Here is a 22,288-nt window from a genome sequence, read left to right as displayed (position 1 = left end):
TCCAATGGCTTGCTCCCCGAGTCCCAGTTTCCCTGTGCGTGCCTGGATTTCTAAGGCGCTTCCCAGCTCTCGGAAAGAAAATGAAAAAAAGAAAGCTCGATTTTTCTTTCCTGCTCCTCCCCGAGGAGCCTTGGGGCCTCCGGCCGGGTACCAGGGCCGCACAGCTCATTACCGCGAGGTGTTGCCCTAGTTAAATCGCGGGCCTGTTTGATCTGGCGGCGGGTGGCGAGAGGGAATAAAGAAAAAAGAAGCGGAGTCAGAGTAAAGAGAAGCTCACACCTCTGCCGCCGTTTCTTCGCGCCCATAAAACACCTTTTATTAACTCCTTCGCGTCCGGAAAGGCCCCCGTGGCCGCTCAGCCCTGCCACGGGTGTTTACAGCTCAAACTAATGGGGCCCCATATTCACCCCGGTGAGGGTACGAGGCGCCTGGGACACTCCTGGCCCCGGCGCTGCCCGAGTCTCCTTTCTGGGCCCCAAGCTCCGGCCTCCAGCTCTGGATGTGGAGCGGGAAAGCGTCGAGAGACCCGCGCACGGGGGTCCTGGCGCCTGGCTCGCAGAGCGCGTCGGAGACCTGCACGTACTGCAGAGTATGCGTTCCCTCCCGCGATCGTGAGATACAAAAGCACTTAGTATAGAGCCTCGCACACAGTTGGCACAAACCAAACTGATTGTCCGTACACTATTATTCAGGGGCAGAGACGCCAGCGTTTGCCCGCCGCAGTTCATCCCAGCACGCATCCGAGCCTTGACAAATGCAGCCACTTTTAACCCTCACATGTAGCCATGGATACACACGTGGAGGCTCAAAAACCGCTTCTCTCCTCCAAGGACCCGGTATGCGAATTAGCCACCACGCCCCTCGCCCCGTCCTTTACAAATCCATATACTCGCGCAAATACTTGTTGAGTGCTTTGTTGCTAGGGAGAAATGGCTCACTTTGACCATGAGCACTCACAAACTTCCTTCCCTCCCGTCTAAGATCATAGCTGCTCCGTCTTGTCGAGTCCTTACAGTGCGCTGGGTCTGTGTTCCACAGCCGTTTGTCGGCCCCACCTCAGCCACGGGGCTCCGTGTGAGTTCTTGCACCAAGGCACAAACTATTATTGTAGGTTCATAATTTCACATAAGTGAACGTATTCCGGAGGGCATTCCTCTCTTCCGAGCTATCCTGCCCTTGTGTAGCCTTCCGTTTGTGTGACAGGCCCCCTTCCCAATTGCCCCAAACCGCCGCCAATGGCAGACACCGGTGTGCAACACCCATCCACAGACAGGCCCAAATGCTGGCCCACAGAAATCCTAGCCTGTCTATCTCCGGGTCTAATTCATTCCCGGGTTTCCCTTCGGTAGGTTCATTATAGCTATCCTGTCTCCCCATCATCTTCTAAGGAGAACTTTGCTTTTTATACCAGGAGTAAATTCTGTATCTGCCCCCTACCCTTGATTTAATTTGCAGTTTGGTTCGACATTTATTTAAATAAAAAAAAAAGTAGGAACAGGAGGTTCTCCAACTAGCAGAAACGATGGAGCAGACCGGGGATAGCTGCCAATATATCACACAGACTTCTGCTGATTTCAAAAAATGTTTTATTAGTCAAGAGCATAGATACTGCTTTGGTAAAAGGAGGGGACGGTGAGTGGTCTTATAGATTTGAGGTAGAAAAAGGGTGGGGATGGGGGAATTAACAAACACCTGAGCAGAGCAGGCATGGTAGGTAGTTTAAATACATAAAAACTTTTCAACATAGGGAAAAGTTTTTACTCACAAAGGAAAGAAGGAAGGGAAAGGAAGAAAAGACAAGAAAGAACGGAAGAAGGAAGGAAAGAGCCGTTTTCCTTGAACTAAGTAGGAAGTGCAGTGACAAAAAACAAAATACAATAAAAACATCACTGTTTGAGGAAAAACAACAAAGGCAGCCCTTTCATCTTCCTGGTTTGGTTCTCTTTCCCTGGCAGAAAACTATTGATTCCTCTTATTGCATTTTAATTAGGGAGGAGAGCGCGCGCGGACGCGGAGGGTTTTGACGCAAAGCCGAGAGGGGCGCGAGAAAGAAAGGCAGATAGTGTAATGGGGAAGGCGTTAGGGGTGCTGATTTCGCCCCAGAAGGGTTGGAAGGTTACGTTTTAGCGTGCTTGGGTCCCACAGTCCTTCCTTCTCGAATCGTGCAGCCAAGAGCCGCCCTCTCGGTTGCCGTAGGGGTGGGGATGGTTTTATATATATATATATATATTTCTCTTTCTCTTCATGTATTAAAAACAATTTCAAATGACATTGCACGTGCGATTGAAGTGTGTAGTTGCAGCCGGCGACCTGCCAGCACGCAGCAGAGGCTAGGCGGGATGCTCCTATAAGACCCTGGCATCCAGAGCCGGGCATTGGCCTCCGCCTTCTCTCCTCCTGGGGCTCTGCGTCGGGCAGCTGTGGCGGGATCCTCGGCGCAGGCCTCGGCTCACTGGTTTAACTCCAGCGCCCAGACTTGCTGCGGCCAGCCTGTGCGCCCTTTAATCCTCTTCTCGCCTGGGCCCAGGGCAGGAGGAAAGCCTTCATGCTGCTGCTGCCAGAGGATACACACAAGAAAGGGGGCGAGAGAGACAGGTTTAAATGTTTCTGCTCCGCTCACCCAGGCGTAGAATAAAAGTAGGGAGGGGTGAAAGGTGTTGGAAGCAGTAACTGGGAACCTTTAAATAAGTGAAGAATTTTTGTTTGCAAATAGGCAAACAGGCTCATAAATTTGCCTTTATGCTCCGAGTTCCCGGGGGACCTGGATGGGCTGGGCAGCTTCTTGGGGGTTGGTAATGAGAATTTTCTGCGGCTGGTGAAACTGTTGCTCCTAGGTTTGGCTTTATGGCAGCGAAGGGGGACTGCAGGGTTTGCAATGGGAGGGGTGGCAATCAACAGTTTCCTCGCTCGCGGACCTGCACCGGCGACACATCCACCGGCTTTTCTCCTTTAGCGCCTGAGCATGGATACCGGGCTGGGTCCCTCCAACCGGCTCTGGGCGCCCAGAAGTCTCCTCGAATGAGGGAGGAAGTCGGTCTGGCCTAGCATCCTCCTTTCCCGGCTACTTGAAGAAGGCAGCAATATGCAGGGGGTGGGGATACGCCCAGTAACTACTTCCAACCAGGCATCCCGATCCCCGGGCCTGCATCTCTTCCAGCCCAAGGCAGTGGTTTAGAGATTCGCTGACCACAGTCTTTCCCAGTCTCCCGAGGTGCCTTCCCTAGATTAGCACAGCTCCTGCAGGTCAGAGAAAACCCAGGGGGGCTCTCTAGTCAACTCTAATGCACGATGGTCCCCAGTGAAACAATCTAGAGAAACTAGTTGGGCTCCCCAGGCTGGGAATCAGTCTTCAGAGGCCCCAGAGCCCTGGGCCACTGAAACCGACCTCCAGAAATTGTCACTGGAGAGAATCCAGAAAGGCCTAGTAGGGACTGGGATCTCCAAAGCCAAAAGAAGTCATCAAGGTGACTGAGGAACCAGTGGTGGGGAGTGGGGAGCAGAGAAACGTCCTCTGGACAGAGAATAAACTTATTCTACCGAAGTAATAAATTCCCTGGGTAGGTGGCCTGCACATCCTGTCCAGCTCTGGGCCTCAGTTTCCCTATGTACAATGATGAAAATAGACCAGCCTCTCCAGCAAAGATCTTTTGAAAACAACAACTGAGCCCATATGCATAAATTTACATTCAGGCAAAAATACAAGTAACAAACTCCTCCAGCATTCTTAACCTGGCTTCCAGGAGAACCCAAGGATGAATCAGGACCCCTCGAAAATGTAAGTGAAATATATGGTGTGTGCATTTTCTCGGGGTCTGAAGCTTCCAACGGATTCTTAAAAGGGACCCTATGATCCTGTCCGAAAAGGACGAGGTTCCGTCTAAATTCACAGTCTTACAAACACTATCCGCATTACAAATGAATTTAAACATGAATCTGCCTCCCTCCACGCAAACAATCCCACAGTTCGACCGTCTCAGAACTCCCCACAGCCTCTCAAAATCTCACGCAGGGCAAGGCAGACTCCTTGCACTGCATATTCGGCCTGCGGGTGCTCACCACGCCCGCGCCCTTGGCTAGAGCACGCAGGCCCCCAGGACTTACCAGCTCTCTTTTCCGCTTGCTTTCGCGGCCGCCATCCGCCTTCTTCAGTTCGGCCTTGAAGGCCTCGGGGTCGCCAGCCTGTGCGTCCTTGGCCAACACGTCCATCAGGTAGGCGATGTAGCTGGTGGCCAGGCGCAGAGTCTTGATCTTGGAGAGCTTGGTATCCGCCGGCACGTTGGGGATGCACTCGCGCAGCTCCGCGAAAGCGCTGTTAATGCTCTCTGTGCGTCTCCGCTCCTTCTTGGGTCCTGAGCCTTTCCGCCGGCCCAGGCGGCCGCCGAGCGCCTCCAGCCGCCCGGGGCTCTGGCTGGGCCTGGCGTCTGGACCATAGGAGGCGGCGGCTGCCGCGGCTGCGGGAGGTGGCCCGCCGGCGGGGAAGTCCGGGGCGGCGTCAGCGGGGCTCAGCAGCCAGCTCTGGAAGTAGGGCCGCTCCTGGTGACAGCGCGAGGCAGGGCCGAAGAGGAAGGGCTCGTGAAGCATGGGGTGCGCGGGATGCGGATGGTGATGGTGGTGATGATGGTGGTGATGATGTGCGTAGCTGCCCACGAGGTTCATGTTGGAGCGGCCCCTGGCCTGCGCCGCCAGCCTGATTAGCGCCGCCCCATGCGCCCCAGAGACTGCCGGGGCCACCCGTGGGCTCTGGGGCGGCGCTCTGGTAGGCACCGGCTTTGAGAGATTCTGGGGCAAGGCTGAGGATGACACGCGCAGCCGGCCGTCTGCTTGCCTGCTTCGGTCGCAGGCGAGGACGAGGATGCAGAGAGACCAGTTTAACCCTTCTGCAGCCTCCCCTTCAGAGTCTGGCTTATATAAGGCCGGGGCTTTGATGTCAACCTCTCCCCGGAGCCAATGGCAGGGGGCAGGGAGGGGGAAAGGGGGATGGCCGTCCCTGGTTTTAGGCTCTGCCACTCGACTCCAGCCGCGTGCGGGGACAGGGAGGCGCCCCGTCTCCGCCCCTCCCCCTTTCTCCCCCCTCCCCCGTCCCCAGTTCCCGAGTTGAGGCTTCGTGATTGAGGCACAGGCCTGTCAATGCCCAGGTCGCCGTCTGCCACCCCCTCCCCGTGTGCCCAAGGAAAGGAATCACGGAGCAAAAAGGCCTTTACCTAGATTTTACAGATAGGGAAACTGAGGCGCCGAAAAAAAGAAAGGTTCTCATTTCTAGACCTTCCAGAATCCAAAATAAGAATTCCAGAGGTTCCCAATCCTGAGCTCCATCTGCTCTACTTGCCCTCAGAGCCAGAAAATGAGATCGGGATGCTGGAGCAGGATAGGCCCCTAAGGTTCTCCCCTAAGCCGCCCCAGTCCTTAGTCGCCGGCCCATCCCGCCACACTGCAACAGGCCCTGCAGCTGGCAGAACAGCCGCCAACTTTGGTCAAGTCTTGTATCTACAGCGCAGGCGGCCACCCACCCGAGTAGAGGTCGGGGACAGGAGGTGGAAGCAGATGGGTGGCGAGTAGGGAGAGGAGGGCTCCGAGCCCACAGGCATTAACTAGTTTGTTCCGGGCTCCAGAGCTTGAGATCACTGTTCTGGCGTCGGGGCTCCTGATCTGGTCCAAAGACCGCCCGGCTGGCCAAGGAGCAGCCTCCTCTCCGCCGAACTCGAACGGAGGGCCCAGAGCTCAGCTACGTTGGGCCACTGCATGCAGGCCACCGCAGCTTTGGCGTTCGATTCTCGGCGCCAAAGCTCACACTGCGAGAAATCAGCGTTTGGCGGTGAATGTACACCGAGAAGACCACCACCTCCACACTCTCCGCGGGGCTCACGACGTGGGAGAAACTTACTACCCACTGGCGTAGAGACACGGTTCTGGCCGCACCTTAGCGATTTTACCTCCTGACTAGGGCTCTTCCGCTCGTCGGATTCTGTCCCCAGGGGCCTTTCTCTGGGCTGCAACCTGGACTTGGGAATTTAAGGGTGGCGGCGCTTGCAGCCGAAGCTCTCTGTCTTACCTCCCTGATGGGGAGCTTCCCAGCTGATGTCCTCATACCCTGGGTGCCTCCAGCCTCACCAGCCTTTCCCAGCCAAGCTCTTTCCCTAGGTGGGGTAGAGGAAGTGTACCCTTCTCTCAAAAACAATGTGGAGGGGAGGGCGAGAGAAGAGAAATACATGTGTGCTCTTTTTAGATGTCAGATTTACTTCATCCATTTTTTCAGCAAGTATTTACGTGTACAGTAAATATTTGTATTGACCCCTGCTATGTTGCTATGTGCATTGCACAATTAGCAACCCAAAGGTAGAGGGAGAAAGGTCAACTAGCTCATTGCACAGATGGGAAAAGTGAGGCCCGGAAATGAACGATTTTCCTTGGGCTCGGGTAGCCAGTGGATACACTTTATTTTTCTTCTGTACAGTCGGAATGGGGACAGTGCAGGGAGAGAAGCGGACAAATGCTTTGTCCAGAGCCGGTTCCACTTGTGGGAGCTTGGCGGGGCTGCGGGCCCTGGAGGGGCATGGGGGAGGGAGGTCCTTGTTTCCTGCCTGAGGCGGCTGGAAACCCGCCGCTCTCCCGGGCGCCTGGCGCCAGCAGCGCTGGGGTTGGGCCGAGCGCGGAGCCGGAGGCTCGCACGGAGGGAGCACCCCCGCGCCCAGCTGAACCGCGGCTCCACAGAGTCCCGCGTCTCCGTGGCCTGAAGGCGCTCGGGAGTGCGGGTGTGGGGGCAGAGACAGTAACGACTCTGTGAAGGACCTCAGTCGACACACACCCAGCCTTGGTCCTAGTCCGGCACGATCTCTCAGGACCACCGTTACACACGTACATACAGACGCACGCAGCCTCACAAAAAATCACCAGCATACACCAAGGTCTAGGCATTCATGCAGACGCCACAAAACATGCATATTATCTCGGTAACCTATTTACACCCATGCGACACACAACAGCATTTAAATTTTCGTGCATTCCTAGGATTTTACAGGTTATCTCTTCGTCACCCATGGGGTGTGCATCTAGCCTCAGATGTGTGACAGCTCTGGGCCACTCCCAACCCTCTATGCAGGCACACTTACAGACACCATTACAGCAGACACATCAGCTCCACACAAATAGCACAGCTGAAGGGCTTGACATATACTCTTACTGTCACAGTTGTGCACAGGCCCAACCAGTTTGTATCCGTTTCTTTCTGTATTTCTTACTGTATACAGTATTTATAACACAAACTTCTGAAAACCCATCACACACTTCATGCATTCTCAGTTCTCACAAACACACACAGGTACACAGTCACAATTACTGCTATATATGCACAGGTGCTCAGAAAGTTTTCACATGTTCGTCCATTACACACAGGCACACAAATTTCAAACACTGAGACCAGCTGACATTCATTCTGTCATACCCACATAGCCACAGTCACAAGCTCTGGAGGTGAAGTTGAACAACAGTATGCACATTATCACAGCCCCCCCCCCCCCGCCCCGTGATAGGTAGGTACACACAGTGACCCACACACTCCCCGCTCCAGCACCCACCCTCATGTGTCCTGAGCATTTTCCAAGGTTACATAGGTCACTCAGGGTGACTTGAATACTCTCCAAATATATCCAGCCTGGTTAGTGTGGTAGGGAATGCATTATCAGTACTAAATGATGAATCCCAGTTTCATGATTCCCTGGCAGTCCCCTCTGGGTTGTTAAAGAGCAGGGTATGTGTAGTCACCTGGGCCCTAGAAAGCGCTGCTCTCCGCCCAGAGTCAAGAGGTCGAAGTAGTTCTCCAAGCAGAGCGGCTCCGGATCCAGGACCACAGCCCTCAGGGACCACTGGGGCTCAGACTGGGCAGCACCCAGCAGAATGGATGTCAGGGAGATGGCCCGTGGCCCCTAAGTTCAGACCCACCTTCTGGGAGACCCCAATGGGCTTTAAAGTCCAGCCTGGCTTAGGTGCGTGTGGATCAACAGTGGGGACGGGGTAAAGGTATTCTGTCTCTGCTTCCCAGGCTCCATGGTCCGCGAGGTCTGGGACCCAGGAGTTTAGCTGACATTTTTCTAAACTGAGACGCAAGAGATGAGCCTGGAGTTCTGGTTTTACCTAGCACCTCACTGTGTTCCTTTCCCTCTCTGAGCCTGTTTCCTCATTTTCAGAAAAGGGGGATAGGACTGATAGTCTGGAAGCGGGAAATTCCCAGTTCTGGGCTGTTTCCCGGACCCCGGCGGCTCTAATTCCTATCTGGGGGCTCTCGGACCTAGCTCTTGGTTTGGGGGCTCCGCTAACGAAAGGACTCTATCCCACCCCACCCCCCACCCCCCACAACCACAGACCAAAGGAGCGGGAGTCAGGGACTCGGGTCGGGTGGGAGGTCTGTCCGCCAGTCTCATATCCCCCCACCTCACCTCCCTTCCGCATCCTGCGGTGCACGCTCCGGTAGCGTCTTCAGGAGGTCTGGCACTTCCAGCATTTTTAAACGCTCACTTCTTTCTCCAATTATGCTAGTGAGGCCGTGCGAGAACCCTCATTCCATTTTATGGGATCTTAAGCACACAGAGGTTAAAAATGTGTATTAAGGGAGCGTTTAAGCGAGTCTCGCTGGAGAATCGTGCCCGCCCACCCAGACTGAAACTCCGCATGGGCATTCATCCCGTCCCGGTGTGAAACTTCGCATCCTCTGTAAACTGGGGTGCGGTTATACCCGCCGCAGAGGGCTGGTGTAAGATTAAGCGAAATTATATAGGTGAAGCGCCTAGCACCTGATAGTAAACCTGGATAAATGGTGGCTCTGTTTTTAGGAATACAATATTAATTCCACAGAGAAAGTAAGTTACCGCGTCACCACATAGCCCGGGTGAGGGAGGGCATCCACCATCCCCTCGCAAGGCTCTGTTCTGAGCTGACGGCTCCCGTTTCTGACCGCATCGAGTCCCGGTCTTTCCCCACCGACCCTCCAGAACTCTACTGTCAGGAGGGAGGCTAGAGATGGGGGACACCGAACATCACCAGGTGGGGGATAATGTTGCCAGAGTCCTGAATTCCAATCCCGGATCTCACCCACCCGCATTTCATTTGCTGAAGCGTTTGGCGGTGTAGTTCCCGCCTCCTCCAGGACTCAGTTCTCTCATCGTGCAGTGGACCGGCTGTACTCAAGCCTCAGACGCCTGGGTGTCCTTCTCCGGCCTGCCCTACTCCTCCCCTCGCTCCCGCCCCCGGGACTGGCAGGCCTGGAAGAGCCCGCGCCGCGGCGCCTACCGCAAAACCGTCTCCGGCTGCGTTCCGTGACCTTGACGCCACCAGCAATCCCCGCACCGGACCCCTTATCTAAATAGGGCCGTAAATCAAGGACCTGTCAGGGCCTGGGTAATTACAGGAACTCCATAAAAAGGACCCGGCCGGCCGCCTGTTTATATTAGCGCGGTGTAAAATATTCTCGCTGTCTTGGGGAATCGCGTCGCGCAGTAACGCACCATAAATCAGTCCGCGGGCCATTTACCCCGCAGCTTGAGTGCGCAAATCCCTTAAACATTTCTCTGCCGCATCTAGAACGTCTAGGACTTTCCACTCTGGCCCAACCTGCTCCCCAGGGCTAACCCTGGGGTGGGGTGGGTGTGGGGGGTTGGGGAACAATCGGCACAGGGAAGAGACAGAAAGGTGGGTCTATATCCCCGAGATGATCCTGGGGTGAGCTTCTTGCCTTCGCCAGTGTGTGAGCTTAGCAAGACTACTGAGATTTCGCGTTAAAACCTGCTGAGAAACCTGTCAACAGAAGGGAAGGGTATTCCCTAAGGACACACAGCCGATGGGTGGCAGAAACTTGCAGCTGAAGCCTAGACACCTAGGGGAGACCTGGGTTCCACGGCAGCCTCTGTCTCCTCTTCTGTCCCCCTTTCCTGGGATGAGGTGTGAACTGGCCAGAGAGGGTCCAAGCCACCAGCTGACATTCCACTGTCTATCGTTTAACTTCGAGAACCCCTGAGCTTCCTGCAAATGTGCACAAAATTATGTGCGAATGCTGTACTGTGGCGGGGTTGGAGGGGAGCTCTAATTCCTAGTCCTGTCCCCCTTGTTTTACAGGTGGCAGAACAGACCTGGAGGATGGGGAGGCACAGCTAGAAATCGGAGACCTTGCTGCTAAAATAATCTCTTCTGGTTTATCTCCCCCACACTCTTTCCTAAAGAAAAACTAAGATTGTGCGGTGTGTGTGTGTGCATGCGGTGTGGGGGGGGGGTGGGGGAATGAAACCCTGTCCATTCTTAGGTTTGTAACAGCCTCAAAATTACGGAATCTATTTAAGGTAAACCTGATGCTGCCCATTGTCCAATGCCCAACACAAATCAAGCTTATGAAAAAAGAATATTAAATTTTCCACGTTTTCCCTCGGGTCTGGAACCCCAGGATTCAAGGGAGAATTAAACATTTTCCTCTCCCATTCCCTTTCTCTTCCGAAGTCCGTAAATGACAACGTGTTTACACAAGTTTTTATGTCGTCTGAGCTTCGCCCGGGCCCGCTTCCTCCTCTGTGTATGTTCCGCGCAGAGAGATGTCTGCTTCAGGACGCGTTCAACCTAAACAGAACCCCGTCTGATTGGAAAATGTATTTATTTGAAAAATCGTAACTCACAGCTTTGGTGAAAACGGCCCCCAAATTTATGGGATGGCTTGGGGCGCGGCGGTCGTAAATTAAAAAGCACTGGACAACCCCCTCCCCCAATCCCCGCAGCGGCACCAGTCAGGTTCTCAGGAGCACCCAGAGACTAGCCCCCTCCCGGCTCCACCCCGCCGCACTCTTCAGCCTCTGCTCCAGTCTCTTGCTGTGGCTAAGTGGCTGTGTTAACAGGCAGGTGGATTTCATTCTGGTTCCTTTCACCCAGTCAGGTTAATTTCAGGGTAGCCTCTCTGCGAACGGTTTCAGGTGGTCGGTTAACAGTGAACAGTGTTCTGTTGTGCACCGGTCTGTTTTAGGCATCTCGGGTTTTCTCTTTAAGTACACGCTGGTAAGTTTCGTGGTGCTGGGCTGCTTGTCCCTGGTCCCCAACAGAATGATCACTGGTGTGTCAGGCTGTCTCATGCCAAGAGGTTTATCTCTGGTCAGTGTCATGAAGGTCAGTTTCATCGACAGACTGCTGCTGCCCAGGTTAGGGAAATTTTTTCCTTTCAGTCCAATCTGAATTCCCCTGGAGGATGGAGTCAACACACTCCGCCTAGTTGCGCGATCCTTCAACCAGCCTGCGCCAGCTGAGGACTAGGATTAGAGGCTGGAACTGCGAGCATGTCCTGGGGGACAGGAGCCGCGGCCGCCAGAGGTGGGGAGCCGCGTAGTCCAGGCGGAGCTTGACGCATGGGGCCTTCACCAGCAATCGTCTGCTTCCTCTTGCAAACGCCGGGCTGAGCCATATCACTCCGTCTTTTTTTTTTTTTCCCACTAACGATCAAGCGCCACTTTGGCAGCGTACCCACGGGGAGTAAGGCAAGCTCTCCGCTCCCAGCTTGTCTGTCTAAGCGCTGCTGCTCTCGGGGAGAGGAGTTTAGCTACTCAAAACTTATGCCTTTTGCGCTCATTTCAAAGGAGCGCTCTGGAACGATGCAGTTAAGCGCAGGAAGAGCCGCAAAGTAGTGCGGGAATCCCAGAATCCGAGGTGACATCCCAAACGGCTCTGCCGCGGCCGCCTGCCTCGCAGCAAGCCAGTCCGCTGGCACTGATGTATGCGCAGAAACGTTGGTTGGAAGAAATACAATACCTTTATTAGGCAGAGAAAACCCATTTGGATTAACCTAGTCTGTTTTGGGAGATTAAGAACTGGTGTGAGGTAACATGGGTTCGAAGTGGTGAGGGGACAGAGGGCTCCTCTTCCGCCAGGTTCCCTTAACACGGGGGGGGGGGGGCTGGAGTGGGTGAGGGGGGACAGCCCTCCTTCCTCAGGCCTGCTTCCTTCCAGTCTAAAATGGCCTTGCTCTAACGGGTGTTGGGATCTGCACATTCTCCTCCGCCCCGGACAGCACTAGAGCCAGAGATGGACTCAGAGCTGCTTGGAGTACGAGGTATTAATCTTGGAAAAATCTGTGCTAAGCCTTTCCGCACTGGGGTGGGAGGAAGAGATCAGCGGCTGGCTACACTTACTGGCGAACATTCCGGGCTCCTCAACTCTTCTTTCTGCGTATAGGCACTCAGAAACCGAGCCTGTGGGCAATAAACGGTATCATTATTAATCTTATTATTTTAAACCGGGCCAGACTACATCTGTCATCTTTCCCATAATGGTCAATTGTAAACACACTTTACAAGAGAAAAACAAAAAAAAGGATTTAATGCTGATGCTGGGAAAATGCTTAGCGCTGGCGTTGCTGGGGAATTGGCAGGCTCTCCAGTCCTTTGGGAGAGAATTTAAGTGCTTAGTAGTTTTTCTTTCTTTCTTTCTCCATTGAGTTTCTAAATCTCTCAGGGGTCTTTGTCTCTTTAGTTTATGGAGAGAAGTCCTTCCTTTAAAAGTCAGGGACGAATCATCCGGCCTTGCCTTGGAAATCAGGAGAGAGTGGAATAGGAACCTGCAAACTTGGCAGAGGGTCTTGATCATTTTCACTGTCACCGTCAGTCTTCTTACCAACCTGGTCCTCAGTTTCAGCCTCTTTCTGCCCTAGTGTTCCCCCTTGCTGCAGCAGAGCCTTGCTGTGGAGCAGGGAGATGAGAGATAAGTGAATGATAGGGAAAAAAAAAAAAAATCAGAAAAGAAAGGCAAGAGGCATGTGTGGTGACTGGTGAAAGGGGAAGGATGCTTTGGTTTTATCCCATTATCAAATATCAGAGCAGGTTTCCTTCCAGAAAGTCTGGCTTTGACTGCCTTTTCTTGGTATGAACATCTCTCTCTAGCCACATGGACACTCCTGTCCCCTCACACACACACAACTACCCACACACACACCCCCCGCAGGACACAAGATCGTCTTCATCAGCTTACCCAAACCATCCAAAGCATAGAGCAAAGAATAACAAAAAAAGTCACAGTGAAACCCAGCTCCCAAACTCAAACCAACTGCTGCTGGGTTTTAAATTCGTTTTCATCTGTGTAAGCAAGCCCCCAACCCTGCCAAAGTCTATTTTTTAAAACAACAACAAAGGTGGCAGGAGAAAGAGAGAACAGAGAGGAAAGCCTAGAAACCAGAGCAGAAATTAATTCAATTACCTCTTTTCCCCTGCCATAAATTCTGCAGAGGAAATCAAATCTTTCTGTGCATGTGTGCAAAACCCGATCAGTCTATGGAGCTTGCCAAAACCCATTATGTCTTAAACTGTGTATCCTAATTGGATGAATGTGAATATACCAGGCGACCAGGCATCAACTGAGCCAGGATTTTCCAATGGCATTCTCCCCGGAGCCAGAGAGGATAAACATCAGTTGGAACCACATGCTAATCAGTTTTCCCTCAGAGAAGGGGAACCTGGGCGCAGAGGCATCCTAACATTTTGCGTCAGATTGTAATGGAATATTTCTTGTAAACAGCCAAGTGTCTCTTCCAGGCACTCACCTGACATGTTTCTTGTTGTTTAAGTTCAGATCTGACAGATGATGATAACCTGGAAAAGAGAGAGGTTGTAAATGCTGAGGACTGTAAGGCTGGGCAGTGTAAAGGACGCCTGCTCAAGAGCTGGGACAGAGCTATGATTTGTAGAACCCTGAAAACTTGTCAGGCTGCTCGGGGCAAGCAGGGCAGCGGGAGAGGGGAATAGCGTTCCAGAGGAGAGAAACACACAGAAAGGAGAGCTGCGCTGCTTGCTTGAGGAAGCACCCGCTTGTTTTGAGTTCCCTTTTGTGAGATGCAGGCCGCCCCCTCCCTCATACCCTCCCCACGTGGCACTCCCCTCTCTCATGGGCACACTGATCCATGGCACCTGTTAAGAACATGTAATGGATGAGATTAGCTGAGGCACCAGAGGGAAAACTTAACAGGAGGAGTTGACTTTATTCCAATAAAAGATAAAGGTGTCTGTTTTCATGAACTTAGTTCATTAATTTCATCTTCTGTAGCCAGGGGTTTTTGGTGGTTTTTTTTGTTTGTTTTAGAAAAATCATTGCTGTTTTTCTCTTGAATCTCATGCGTTCATTCTCGAAGTTTAGTAGGTTTCTCAGTCTCCTTGTTGAGCAGGTTTCTAACGCAGGGAAGAGGAGGAGTGGACATGGGATGGGATCTGCATTTCAAGAAAGTCCTTTAGTAAATTCTGATTCAGGAGCCAGGAATATTTTAGACTTACATCCCTCAGGTAGAGACTCAGGAATAACCTATTTAATGACAACAATTCTTTGTCTTGGTAACTGTGTGACTAGCAAAGTTAATATACATACACAGTTAAATATGACTATGTCCTTGTGGAAAATTTAGAAGATATAGAAAAATATAGGAAGAAAAATCAAATTTTCCTTGATCCTAACAGGTTATTTAAGCTCCCTGGGCTATAAGCTTTCTCCACAGAATCCTATAGATTCCCAAAGGAGACAAGGTCCTTGTGTTCACCTGTTCTAACCCTTAGCACCCAGCACACACCTGGCAGACAGTAGGACCTCCAAAAAGTATTCACCAAAAGAAATAATTGGTTAAACAAAACTGTAGGATTCAATGAGCTCTAAAGTTACTTTCAACCCTGACGTTCTATTTTTCATTCTCTGCTCTAGGAAAAAAATGTAATTGCATAAACCCAGATATATTTGTCACCCGGACTCTTGACATTTAAACAGGTGTGTGTTTCTTCTCCATGTCTTGTCACTTGATCTGACAGCTTTCTGCTTGCTCTATCTGATGTTAGTTTAGGGTTGTCCTTGCTTGAGGCAGCCCAGCTATCACCGAGGACTGGAACTGAGTGGGGAGGCCCCCACCTTGTACCAAACAGAACAGTCGGAGTAGATTTTTGAAGACTCCAGAAAAATGGCACAGCCCAAGAAAGAAGATAGTGGGGTGTCTGCTGTTCAAAAATGTGAATTTTGGGGACTTACCTGGCAGTCCACAGTGGTTAAGACTCTGTGCCTCCAATGCAGGGGGTATGGGCTCAATCCCTGACTGGAGAACTAAGATTTTGTGTGCAACACAGTGTGGCCAAAATGAAAAACAAATGTGCGATTCTTTCCTGAAACCATGAGTCAGCCCCCTCTCCTTCTGTCATACTGTACTAATGGTAACGGCAATTGCATTAACCTTCTGTTGTATGCCATGCACTCTACATAGACTCTCATTGAATCCTCTGAGCAACACTCTGAACTCCATTTTATAGATGTGGAGTTAATGCCCAAAGGCCACTCAGCTAGGACACTGGAGAAGTAGAATTCAAACCCAGGTCTCCTTGACTCCAGAGTTCTTGCTTTTAACCACAATGATGTGTGTGTTTGAGGGTAGGTAAGGGTATGAGTATATTTGGGGACTTCCCCAGTGGCTCAGCAGTAAAGAATCTGCTTGCAATGCAGGAGCCACAAGAGATACAGGTTCAATCCCTGAGTCAGGAAGAGGAGGGGATGGCAACCCACTCCAGTATCCTTGCCTGGAGAATCCCCATGGCCAGAGGAGCCTGGCAGGCTACAGTCCATAGGATGGCAAAGAATTGGACATGACTGAAGCGACTTAGCACACACGCACAAGGGTATAGTTAAAATGCTAAAAATACTTTTTTTATTTCTCCAACAGTATTTTAAACTTTAAAAAAATTTTATATAATTTTAAAAAGTTACTTTCCATTTATAGTTATTATAAAATATTGGCTGTATTCTCCATGTGGTACGATCTATCCTTAAGGCCACTGAAACCCCAATAATTTGTACTTCCTACTCCCCCACCCCTTAGACTGCCCATTCCCTCCGTAACCACTAGTTTTTTCTATGTCTGTGAGTCTGCTTTTTTTTGTTGTATTCCCTACTTTGTTGTATTTTTTAGATTCCACATATAAATTATATCAAACAGTATTTATCTTTTAAAAAAATTTCTTCTTAATTGGAGGCTAATTGCTTTACAATGTTGCATTGTTTCTGCCATACAACAACATGAATCAGCCATATGTATATATATATGTCTCCTCTCTGTTGAACCTCTCTCATACCCCTACTCCCAGTATCTATCTTTTCTGTCTGACTTACTTCAGTTAGTATAATGCCCTCCAAGTCCATCCACGTTGCTGTATGTAAATGGCAAAAATTCATTCGTTTTTATGATTGAATAGATAATAACCACATCTTCTTTATCTGTTCATCTGGTGGGCACTTAGGTTGCTTCTGTGTCTTGACAATGATATTCAGTGCTGCTGTGAACATCGGGGTGCATGTATCTTTTTGAGTTAGTGTTTTTGGTTTTTTGATATATACACAGGAGTGGAATTTTTGGGTCTTATAGTAGCTCTATTTTTAGCGTTTTGAGAAATCTCTACCATGTTTTCAACAGTGACTGTACCAATTTATATTCCTACCAACAGTGTACAAGGGTTCCCTTTTCTTCACATCCTCTGCAACATTTGTTATTTGTGTTCTTTTTGAGGGCATTCTGACTGGTGTGAGATGATGGCTCATTGTGGTTTGATTTTCACTTTCCTGATGATTAGTGATTTTGAGCATCTTTTCATATGCCTGTGGGTCACCTGCATTTCCTCTTTGGAAAAATGTTCTCCAACAGTATCTTAACAGTAATGTACTCTCATGAAAAAAAGAATATAACCCGCCACCCAAACAATGCAACTCTGTCACTCTCTCACCCCCAAACACTGTATACTAAGAAACCTTCCTGCTACACAGAGTCCATGTGCATCAGTTTTAATGGTAGCATCAGGTGGGCCACAGGTTGCATCTAAAGAGATGATTCATCATAATGAGGTTATCACCTGTGAGGAAAGGTGTCAAATCTGCTCCACTCAGCACTGTATCCCCAGTACTTAGTACAGTACCTACACATAGAAGTTACTCAGGAAATATTTGTTGGATGAATGAATGGTAACTTACTTAATACAGACATTTCTGAGGAGATGTCTCTACCTATATGATTACCCAGAAGTTAATCTTACAATACAGCCCCATCACACGGTAGGTGCTTAGGAAGGTGTGGTTGAAGGAACACTCTTATAGGAAGAGAGCTGGCACATGGAATTACTAAAAGAAAGTCTCACCCAAGTTAGCAAAATGGAACTAAAATAGTTTCTCCATCTTAGTTAAGTCCGTTGCTGCCTCCTTCATAAGGAATGCTACTTTTCCTGATCTCAGCTCTGTGATCCTCCTTATGTGATCCCAGGCCCTAGATCACCCCCAAGGATCACCCAGGCCTGCAGGTCCTAAGCTGTGTGTCCATCGCCAGGTCTAGCATTGCACAGAGTCAGACCTCAGCCAAGTTCCTTGGAATGATTTGAGGTTTGCATCCAATCCCTGGTTCCAGAAGTCATACTTTGTACCTACTCCCATTTATACTTCTAGAATGCATTTTTAAGGAAAAGGTGAATATGGTTTAATGGTGAGTAAAAAGGAGAATATAAAATTAAACATACTGGGGGACTTCCCTGGTGGTCCAGGGGTTAAAACTCTGCACTTCCGCTACTGGAGGCTCAGGCTCGATCCCTGTTTGGGGAACTGAGATCCCACATGCCACACAGCGTGGCCAAAAAATAATAAAATATAAAACAAATTTAAAGATTAAACATACTAGGATTTTTTTCAAAATATGAAAGGCTTTATTTTAAAGACAAAACGAATAGCATGAACCGACATCTAAATGAAAGTAAGTGATTTCACTGGGTTTTATAAAAGAGAAAGATGTACTCAGGTGTCAACTAAATATCAGAACCATAAAACAGGCACATGAAAGAAGACACCCTAAAATTATGATTGTTGGTAGAATCGTTGGGAATTATGGACGATATCTTTGCTTTTCCTCAATTTCACAAATGTACTGTTTATTGTATTTTATAATTAAAAAATAATTCATATTCCAAACTAAATTTAGGACTTAAAATATAACTCCTATGACAAGAGATAGTTAATAAGAAAAAGTTCCAATTCAACTTTGGCAACAAAAATAATAACAACAATAACTTTACTTGGCATTCATAATGTGGTAGGCAATGAATTAAGTACTTTATATAGGTTATTTCAATTATCTCAAAGTACTTTATTAAAAAAAGTGCAGTTTGTATTCACATTTTGCAGATAAACAAACTGAGGCATAGAGAATTTAAGTAACTTGTCCAAGGTTCTCCAGCTGTTAAGAGGCAGAGTTGTGATTTTTTTGAACCTGTCAATTCTCCAAACACATTAATGAAAGGATGGAAAAAAGAGGGAGGGAGAGAGGAAGAAAAAATACCGGGGTGGGAGGAGGAGTTGTCCCTTTGGTAAGAATACTTGGACCAATGAAATGGATGTCTGAGGTTCTGTTGTCTGAGCATAGGAATCACCTGGGGGGCTAGTCAGAAATGCAAAGTCTCAGCTTTGCCTCAGATCTACTGAAACAGAATCTGCATTTTTCAAAACATTCCAAGGGATTGTTTGGGAATTGTTGGCATTCCAAGTTTGGGAAGCCCAGTAACTGAAGATAATAAATATAGAATCCATTTGGAAAAAAAATAGAATCCATTTGTGTTTATGTGGACTGATACGACCTTGTCAGAAACGGGGTCAGAGCTGCATGAATCAGTTTTTTCAAAGTCTGTTTCATGGGTTGGGAAAATACCTTAATGGATTGCCATCAGAAATTTGGAAAAAAAAAAAAAACAGAATAGTAAAAATACCAGGGTGCATCTCATGCAGGAAGGGTAAATGTTATTACATGAAACTTTTATTTCAAAGGTGTGGGTGTGTGTACTGGGTCTTGAGGTATGAGGTCTGTTTTATTCACTCTCTGTCAAGAAAAGTTTTAGCGATTGGTATTCACACCATGGCTGGAGGCAGCCATGAAATTCCAAGCTGCCCTTTAGAGGTGTGGTGGGTCTACTTCCTGTTTCTGACAAATGTAAGAATTCCGAATGAAAGTGCAAGGTGAATGGGAGGAAGAACGGATCGCTCAGAAATCACCTATCTTCCTGTCCAGATGCAGGAACCCAGGCCCAGAGAGAAGAGAGACCGGCCCAAGGTCACACAGTAAAATGGAGACTTTCAGCTTTGGAAAGGGGAGCCTACATTCCTTTTTTGTCCCCAACCATGAAAGACCTGGGAGGCTGTGGGGATCTGGCCAGGAGGCCACGCAGTCTGGGGGACATGACTGTGGAATGTGTTGGGGAAACAAGACGCCTTCTCTTGCAGGCCCAACAAGCCAACAGGCCTACGTGTGGCCAGAAAGGGCTCTGGTTATCTGCCGTCCGCCTCTGTTTCGTTTGGTCTGTCAAGTCCAGCAGCAAAGTGGCCCAAACGTGTGAGGTTTGATAAAAGTGGGAAGGTAAGAGGAGGGAGGTGGCAGGACGTCAGGGACCAGAGTTTGAGAGACGTTCCAGAACCTCCTCTTCTACATTTCCTCTCGAAAGACTGGGAAAGTCAGAGGCCCCGCTCTCTCCCACCACAGCCTCCCCTCCCCCGGAGACTGTGGCCAAGACCCCAGACTTCTCATCTCGGGTGGAACAGGATAAACTCTTAAAACTTGGGTGCTGGGTCAGGGGACTTAGACTTTTAAAAAGAAGTCTACCTTCTTTAACTTCCTTTTATTTTTTAATTCAATAAACAATACGGGGCGGGGCGGGGCAGCAATACAGAAAACATAGGAAAGAGAGGAAAACACATGATTCTACCACCCCCCAAATTAACTATGTTGCCAAAATTTTGTGACTGATTTTCAAAGTGGGCCATAGAACCCATCCTGTTCACTTTTCTCACTTGGTGATGGGTTGTAAGCATGTTTTTTTTTTTCTTTTCTTTTCTTTCTTTTGGTCAATGAATATTATTTAGATAACTGGACATTTGATAAGAAAGAATTATCATTAGCTGTTTATTTTAGATACGACAATAACTTTGTGCCTATTCTTTTAAAAAAAGTCCTTTTAGAGATACATTCTGACATTTTCTGAGCCAAATGTCTGGGGTTCCCTTCAAAATAATACAGGAAGGGTAATTCAGTGGAAGTAGAGTGAAAATAAGGTTGGCCATAAGTTGGAAATCATTGATACTCTGCTGTATACCTTTTAAAATAGAGGGGTTTTGCAGTATTGTTCTGTAACACTAGTTTTTCACCAATTTTGGTCACAGATTCCTTTGAAAATCTTTAGCAAGCTATGAATCCACTGCCCAGAAAAATCCACATTCCCTTACCACACCCACAATTTTAGGAGGTTTACAGCCCCATGAGACTATTCATGTACCCAGGTTAAGAACTCCTGACACACAGCATGATTTTTTTTTAAAGACTTCAGAGTATTCAAGCAGATATATCATAATTTCACTTAACCAGTCCCCCTATTCTTGGGAATTTTCATAGTAATTATAAGTATTATTAATAAAGCATTCTATTACATATGTCTTTGCATACATATTATGACAAATTCCTAAAAGTATCAAAGGATATGCTGGTTTTAAAGGCTTTTCTTACAGCATATCATGTTGGCTCCAGAAATCTTTGTATAGTTAATGTCTGAATATCAGTTCCCAGCATTGGAGTCCCGCCATCTGGATGTATCCTGGCTTAGGCAGCCAGCAGCATGTCCTTCGGAGAAGGCAATGGTACCCCACTCCAGTGCTCTTGCCTGGAAAATCCCATGGATGGAGGAGCCTGGCGGGCTGCAGTCCATGGGGTCACTAAGAGTCGGACACGACTGAGCAACTTCACTTTCACTTTTCACTTTCATGCATCGGAGAAGGAAATGGCAACCCACTCCAGTGTTCTTGCCTGGAGAATCCCAGGGACAGGGGAGCCTGGTGGGCTGCCGTCTATGGGGTCACACAGAGTCGGACACGACTGAAGTGACTTAGCAGCAGCAGCATATCCTTGGAGGAATCCATCCTGCCTTCCTGAGTCTCAGTGTCCTCACCTGCAAACATGAGGAGGTTAAGCCAGCTGACCTCTAGGATCTCCCATTATATTCTGTGATTCTTCCAACCCAGAAAGTCTGGCTAATTCTGCACGGTCCTCCTAATTCTGCATGGCTAATTCTGCAAAGGCCCCGTCATTCCGCCTTTGCTCGTAGAGAAGATTCCACATGCTTCTAACCCCGCTCCCAGTTGGTTGGTGGGGCCAGCTTTAGCAAGTTTCCAAATCAGACTGAGGGTTGGAATCCTGACTCCAACCAAGGGTAACTGTGGGGAAGTGATTTAACCTCTCTGTGCCTCAGCCATTTGTTAGATGCTTGTTTAATATCTGTACCTACCTCACAAGGTCAAGGGAGGATTAATTGAGATAATACATGTTAAAGTGCTTTGAACAGTGCCCAGAACATAGAACACACTAACCAAGTACTTGCTAGTATTAATATTATTACATCTCTCTCAACCAGCACTCCCCACCCCTGCCCAGGACTTTTCTTTGCCCGAAGGGTGATGTACGGATTCCTCAGAGTGGAAGGCAACCTTCGGCAGCACCTGTCCACACCTGCCCTATAGCCTGCCTCCCCCTTACATCACACACTCTGTGATTACCAGCAAATGAAACAATTCCTACATCCACCCCTTCCCACCCTCATGCCCCGACTGCTTCTTCTTAGTGCCTTGGCCAGAAGTTTCCTCTCCACCCCCAGGGTATCTGCTCCCGGTGCCTTCCAGAGGATGGTCAGGGATCAGGTCTATTCATATCTGGGCCAGATTGACCTCTTTAAGTCACTCGCCATACAGTGGCCTCAGTTTCCTACTTTGTACACTCTCCTTAGCGATCTGATGGTCTCTAAAGTCCTCCAGTTCTGGACAGGTCACTGGCTCCAGAATGAGACCTGGAAGATTCTTCCCTTGGCTTCTGGCTTCACTTATGCTCACTTAGTGTCCCTCCCTGGAAAGCCCTGTGTGTCACCCCAGCATCCTAGCCCAGCTGCTGTAACCCACAGACCTCGCTGACAGCCTGTGATGTCAGAGTGGCACCATGGGGGCTGGCCTCTCATGGCCAGAATTTGAGAATCCAGGGTCAGGAGCCTACAGAGCCAACAGGCCTCTTCCACTCCAGTCTGGGGACCTCAGTGACATCATTTGCCTACTAGGACACTCGCTTCTCTCACCGGAGGGGTGTGGCATGTGTCAAAAGGCCTAGACCGTTTAGAGATGGCATTCTGCAGATTTAGGGCTGTTCAGCCCATGTTGGAACCTAAGTCTCACAGCACTGGGTAACCCTGGGCTCAAGTTCATCACACCC

The 22,288-nt window shown here is 49.2% G+C and overlaps 1 protein-coding gene across 1 annotated transcript; it reads right to left on the bottom strand.

Annotated features, from left to right (window-relative positions):
* HAND1 (heart and neural crest derivatives expressed 1) lies at positions 1,570 to 4,873 on the bottom strand. The gene is made up of 2 exons (XM_005683211.3): positions 4,102 to 4,873; positions 1,570 to 2,554 (listed from the first exon to the last, which is right to left on the bottom strand). The coding sequence occupies exons 1-2, from the start codon at positions 4,654 to 4,656 to the stop codon at positions 2,450 to 2,452; spliced, it is 660 nt and encodes a 219-aa protein (XP_005683268.2). The 5' UTR covers positions 4,657 to 4,873; the 3' UTR covers positions 1,570 to 2,449.

Source organism: Capra hircus, chromosome 7 (genome assembly GCF_001704415.2).
Source record: "Capra hircus breed San Clemente chromosome 7, ASM170441v1, whole genome shotgun sequence".
Classification (NCBI taxonomy): Eukaryota; Metazoa; Chordata; class Mammalia; order Artiodactyla; family Bovidae; genus Capra; species Capra hircus.
The sequence above is the reverse complement of the archived record's forward strand: the minus strand, read 5'-3'. Positions and strand labels throughout refer to the sequence as shown.

Bases quoted from the DNA above. Each gene is read 5' to 3' on its own strand.
- HAND1 (XM_005683211.3), bottom strand. From the start codon at position 4,656: ATGAACCTCGTGGGCAGCTACGCACATCATCACCACCATCATCACCAC. The intron at 2,555-4,101 runs GTAAGTCCTGGG...ATCCTCTGGCAG, and splicing joins GCAAGCGGAAAAGAGAGCTG to CAGCAGCATGAAGGCTTTCC.